This window comes from Maylandia zebra, linkage group LG20 (genome assembly GCF_041146795.1).
Source record: "Maylandia zebra isolate NMK-2024a linkage group LG20, Mzebra_GT3a, whole genome shotgun sequence".
NCBI classification, from domain to species: domain Eukaryota; kingdom Metazoa; phylum Chordata; class Actinopteri; order Cichliformes; family Cichlidae; genus Maylandia; species Maylandia zebra.
Genome location: NC_135186.1, coordinates 13,796,597 through 13,802,596, shown reverse-complemented (window position 1 = coordinate 13,802,596; position 6,000 = coordinate 13,796,597). Strand labels below are relative to the sequence as shown.

Here is a 6,000-nt window from a genome sequence, read left to right as displayed (position 1 = left end):
ATTTCCCTCCAGTTCAGGCGGATCTTCTGCAGAAGATCTTTGAAAACACAGTCCTTGGCAAAGTGTGCTCCCCCACACCGGTAACACTCCAAAAGCTCCCTCGGTTTGCCCCTCACACTCCGAGATACATGATGCACCTCGGTTGAGTGCATATTGTTGTTAGCTTTCCGAATGTCTTTAGTGTTATTAGCTGCCGTTTCTATTGCCTGAGCAATTTCCAAAGCTTTCTTAAAGTCCAGTGTGGGCTCCCCCAACAACTGACGCGTCATGCCATCATCATTTATACCACACACCAACCTGTCGCGGAGCATGTCATCCAGCACGCCTCCAAACTCACAGTGCTCCGATAGCTGTCTCAGCTCCGTCACATACGCAACCACCGAAACTCCCGGCTAGCGTGAATGAGTGTGGAATTTGAACCGCTGAACAATCACGGAGGGTTTCGGGCAGTGATGATTTTGCACCAATGTCACCAGTTCTTTGAAACTGAAGTCGCTGGGTTTCTGAGGCGTCGTCAGGTTACGTATCAACTTGTAGGTCCTCGCTCCACACGCACTGAGAAGAACTGACCTTTTTTTTCCTTCGTCCGAAATGTCGTTTGCCAAGAAAAAGTGTTCCAGCCTCTCGACATATTCAATCCAGTCGCCGTCTCCCTCGGCGAACTCCGTGAGCAATCCGATCGTAGCCATAGATGCGAAGCGGTAGTCCGACTGCAAAATCCGTAGCAAAAACTCAAAACTGTCCGCGTTCGGCTTTTATCCTCGTCGCCAAAAAGGTGTTATAACCTCAGGATAAAAATGCTCGGAAACTCAAGTGCCAGTTTTAGGATGTTTACTGACCACTTTTAGAAACAACCACAGCTAGTCGCACACATACAGCAAACTGTCCCACACATAACATTCCGGCAGGGAGAACCCTGAAAAACCTCTGAAGGTTCCGGGGTGCAACGCCCCCAAACATACATTAACAACAACACTGTCTATAACAGAAATCATCATTAAGATTGGCCCATCTACAGTAGACTTTTTGGCATCACACTTGGAAAATAACATCAATCTTTCAACCAACTTTCCTGGTAACTTTCTTTGAGAGCAGCAGGGTCTAATTTAAACCTTTACCATTTAAACCAGGGGTCCCCAATCCCAGTCCACGAGGGCCAGTGTCCCTGCAGGTTTTAGATGTTTCCTTGATCCATCACAGCTGATTTAAATGGCTAAATGACCTCCTCAACATGTCTTGAAGTTCTCCAGAGGCCTGGTAATGAACTAATCATGTGATTCAGGTGTGTTGACCCAGAGTGAGATCTAAAACCTGCAGGGACACTGGCCCTCATGGACTGGGATTGGGGACCCCTGATCGAAACTCTCATGTTCTTTTTGCTATTAAAGTGTGTGGAGTAATTAAGCCAAGATGTTAAGAACCATTTACAGGCTTTAGAAATTTCTTATGTATATGATTCCAAAGAGTCTGGCAAGGAATTTAAAAAAGAGATCTCTAAATTATTTGAAATACATCATACATAACAGTCAGCCCAGGAGCAGACTGTTTGATGTGAAAGAAGTCTCCAATAAACCCCAAATTTCATTACATCATCTGCAGGCAACTCTTGCAACAGCTGGTGTCAAAGGAGAGTGATTTCATGAATCTGAATAGCATGGGATCCGTATCCAAAAGTAGAAGAAAAAAAATCTCACATTCACTGCAGCTCTTGTTGGTGGAAATATTTCAGTTTGGGGTTACTTTGCTCCTTCGGGAACTGAGAAGCCTAAAGTCACTGATTTAACTATGGATTCCACATCATGCGCTTAGAAGGTAATGTAAGGCCATCTTTCTAAAATTTCATTTTGAACTAGGATAGGACTTTTCAGTAGGGTAACAAAATAAGTTAGCTTGCAAATCCACTAAGGAATGGCCTAGAAAGAAGAAATGGAGGATTATGGCGTGCTCTGGTGAAAAAAAAGCCTAGATTTTAAACCTTCTGAATTAATATTTTTCAGCAGAGGAAATTTTATATGGAACAAATTTAGGTCAAACATTTAGGCAAACCCAATGGCAGACTCTGGCACAGTTATACAAAATGCTTCCAAGAAGGATTTTCTGCTAAAGGGTAAGGGGTATCAGTTCCTGATGGTAAGACTATATTAGCTATAAGAGTTTGTATGTTCTCCCTGTGTCATGAATTCTGGATGAGAACCCCAAATGCAGACTATAATATAGGCAGGTGAAATGACACTTACAGCATACCTTAAATGAATAGCAGCTGTAACAGTCCAACTGAAAACAAGTTGAAAAGGGGAATAATATTCAAGGAAGACATAACAGAACTGTCACAAAAGACTCTGTAAGGAAAAACTAAAACCAAAAATGACAAGAAACACTACAAACAGACAGTAAACAGTAAAAGCAGACTGGAAGCAGTTCAGGAGGACAAACAAATGCACTGACAAAGGACTGAGTGGGCTAATATGCACACTCACTGACGGATAATGGGAATCAGACACAGGTGGAAGGAATGACACAGCTTCACACAATCGGCAGAAGAGTGGAGGAACACAGGAAACACCTAACTACCAAAATAAAACAGGAAATGAAGAACAGTGACTGACAAAAACTGACAATGACTAAACTGAAAAGTAAATAAAACTAACTGAACCTCAGAATATAAACAAGGCAAAGACAAACAGAAAAAAAAATTAAACTGGAAAACACAGCTCAAACACCATGGCTATGAGCAAACTACGATTCATATAGAATTAGATAATTTGTGATAAGATAATTGGTGTTTAACCAGATAATTACTCTGGATGGCATTTCCTTGGCCTCAGGTAACACTGTGAGGAATCTTGGGGTCATTTCTAAACAGGATTTGTGCTTATTAAACTAATATGTCAGGCTACGTTCTTGGATTTGTGCTATATTTCTAAAATTAGATACATTGTGTCTAAATTATTAACAGCCTGTAGTTGATCCAAAATGCTGCAGTAAGAGTATTGACAGGGGCTAGAAAGAGCGACCATATTTCTCTCGCTTGGCTTCTCTTCATTGCCTCCCTGTTAAATCCAGAATTAATTCTACATTTTCACGCACAAACTCTTGAATAATCAGGCCCCATCTTATCTTAAAGACCTCATGTATACCTCGTATAACTCCATTAGAGCACTTCACTCACAGACTGCAGGCTTGTTGTGGTTCCTAGGATATTTGAAAGTAGAACGGGAGGCAGAGCCTTCAGCCTCCAGGCCCCTCCTCTGTTGAACCAGCTCCCAGTTTGGATTCAGGAGACAGACACTCTCTCTTAAAATTAGGTTAAAACTTTTCTTTTTGATAAAGCTTATAGTTAGGGTTGGATCAGGTGACCCTGAATTCTCCCTTAGTTCTGCTTCAGTAGGCCCAGGCTGCTGGGGACTTCCCATTAATGCTTCTTCACTCGCTTTTTTTCCACTCACTGTGTGTTTGCACACCACTTTGCATTTAATCGTTAGTGATTATTAATCTCTAGCTCTTGTCCACAGTGTCCTGTTTTGTCCTGTCTCCCACGCTTTATTCCCAACTGATCATGACAAATGGCTGCCCGTCCCTGAACCTGGTTGTGCTGGAGCTTTCTTCCTGTTAAAGCTGAGTTTTTTCTTCCCACTGTCCCAAGTGCTTGCTCATAGGGTGTTGTCTGATTAATGGGGTTTTCTCTGTATTATAATAGGGTCCTTACCATTCCATTATAAAGCACCTTATTGTGGATTTGGCACTATATAGATGAAACTGAATAGACTACATTGCATAATATGGCGAACTTGAACTTGAACTCTGAGTCGAAAACCCAGGACCACAATGCCCTGTACATTGCTTCGGGTGCTGTCACTTCCTTCCACCGTTCAAAGACAAAGAAATACCTGTAAATGGAAACTACTACTGGATGCTTTGAGTCATCGGGAAGACTATAATGCTATAAAAACACAAGCTACACTTTTTCCAAAGAAATATTAACCCACTACTGCACAGTGATGTCCTCAGCAAATGGAAAACTGTGTTTGTGTCTGTATGTGTCACTGCAGCCAAAAGGAAATGGTCAAAAAAGTACCAAAGAACAGCCCGATAAGGTGTGGGAGTCACTATTCACTGTGTGGAGTCACTTTTTTGTGACTTTGAATGTTATCACATATCGTATTTATGTGAACAACATAGACTTTAAATAATATCTGATAATGATGGTAAAAAAAAGATAGACACTTAGGCCTACTGTACCTGCACTCAGTAGATACACTGCTTCTGCCAACCAAAACATGCCTGTCCATTCTCTCACTACACTACAACAACCTAATATTCTCCTGTTACATCCCCCAGATTGGAAAGGCGAGGAGAGGAACACAGGGTCACTCAGTAATATTCAAGATGACTAATACATGACCTTTTAACCAATCTCATAAATCATGAGTTGATCATTTATATAACAGGAATTCATGATACATTAATTCACATATTTAATCACCATGCAGTTGTTATTCTTACCTACATAAATAGCCCTAAAAAAAAGCATTTATGCATTCTATTTTTAGTGTACAGCTGACCCAAGAAAGGCAAAAACGGAGCTTGCATCACCCTCTTGTTGCATAACATTTAATACAAACCATACACTTGTGTGGAAGAGGATTAGGGCCACTGGTTAAAAGCAAAAACAAACATACACACAGAAAAAGAAAAATAGAGGCATCTTGGATTTTTATAAATGAATTTTGAGGTATAAATTCAGACTTCAATCTCTTGAATCTTTTTTTTTTTTTTTTTTTTTTTTTACAAAAGACGCTGCCCCCTCACCACCAACACACACACACACACACACACAGACACAGACACACATGCTTTCCTCAGTGGTCCAAGTCCTCGTCCATTGTTACATGTCGTCTTACACAACTTAAACGGATAATTTGGGTGCGTCTCTGGCGCCACAGAACAGAAAAGGCGTTACATTTTGTCACACGTGGAAATATTCTGCCCGCTGGTGACAGACAGGCAAAGGACGAGAGGAAAAGATCTGAGGAATTTTACTCACTTAAATTTATTTTAAAAGCATGTAAGCTCCAGAAAATATTTCACAAAGGAAGAGGACGATGAAAAGAGAGAGAGGGAGATAGAGAGGTGGAGAAAGCACCTTGCTGTTGCCGGTGCCTCCGGTTGGCTGCGCTCGCCTCCCTCCTCTCTTCCTCAGCACCGGACAGATACCGGGAGCGCACGGTGAACGCACGAAGGATGAATGAACTTTAAATTTGCCTCACAACTTTCCCCCCCTCTCTCTCTCTCTCTACCTGACAGTTTCTCCCCCCTCCCCCGCCGCTCGCTGTTCCAGGAACGAAACCCCTAGAGAGGAATATCTCTACAATGGATTTACCGCAATCACGATCCAGTAGTGATTAAATAGATTTTTTCCCCTCTCACCCTCTTTTCCTTATTTCTTTGCGGATGCTCATTAGCTTCGTGAGTCGAGATGATGGCATCAATAGGGGAATTCGATCCTCTCAACACCAGAGTCCCCGCAACTAAAATAGAAGTTACCGTGTCCTGCAGGTAAGGGCAAACTCCCGTACACATACTGTAGATGCTTTTCAGTTTAAACCCTGATCTAGAGTCTGTTATTTCACCCACTGTGGGTAAAATATGCTGAAAAATTAGTTCATCAGATGTGCGTGAGGAATGTTTTGTTCTTTCATGTAACACTGATGTTTTCTATCTATCTATCTATCTATCTATCTATCTATCTATCTATCTATCTATCTATCTATCTATCTATCTATCTATCTATAGATGACCTTATGCTTTCAGATGCCCTTTGCTCTCATGGTTGCCTCCATATGTATTAAAGCGGTTTAAAAATCGTGGAAAATATTTTCATATGGCATCAAGTCTGGCCAGTGCCCTAGCGTGCCACTGATATTCATAGACATGCCTTGATGGTGAGCTGTGTGTTAGGCACAGTGCAATAGCACGTGCAGTTACAGAGTGTTAAAATGC

The 6,000-nt window shown here is 41.6% G+C and overlaps 1 protein-coding gene across 2 annotated transcripts in view; it reads left to right on the top strand.

Moving 5' to 3' along the window:
* Window positions 1-4,867: 4,867 nt before the first annotated feature.
* cpne9 (copine family member IX) overlaps window positions 4,868-6,000 on the top strand; it is a 108,408-nt gene continuing 107,275 nt past the window's right edge. The window contains exon 1 of one of the 2 annotated variants that reach the window (XM_014410837.3): window positions 4,868-5,556. In XM_014410837.3, the coding sequence (XP_014266323.3) occupies window positions 5,477-5,556 (80 nt within the window). In that variant the 5' untranslated portion in view covers window positions 4,868-5,476. The remainder of the gene's footprint in view (window positions 5,557-6,000) is intronic. The other variant, XM_014410836.3, reaches the window with a different exon arrangement.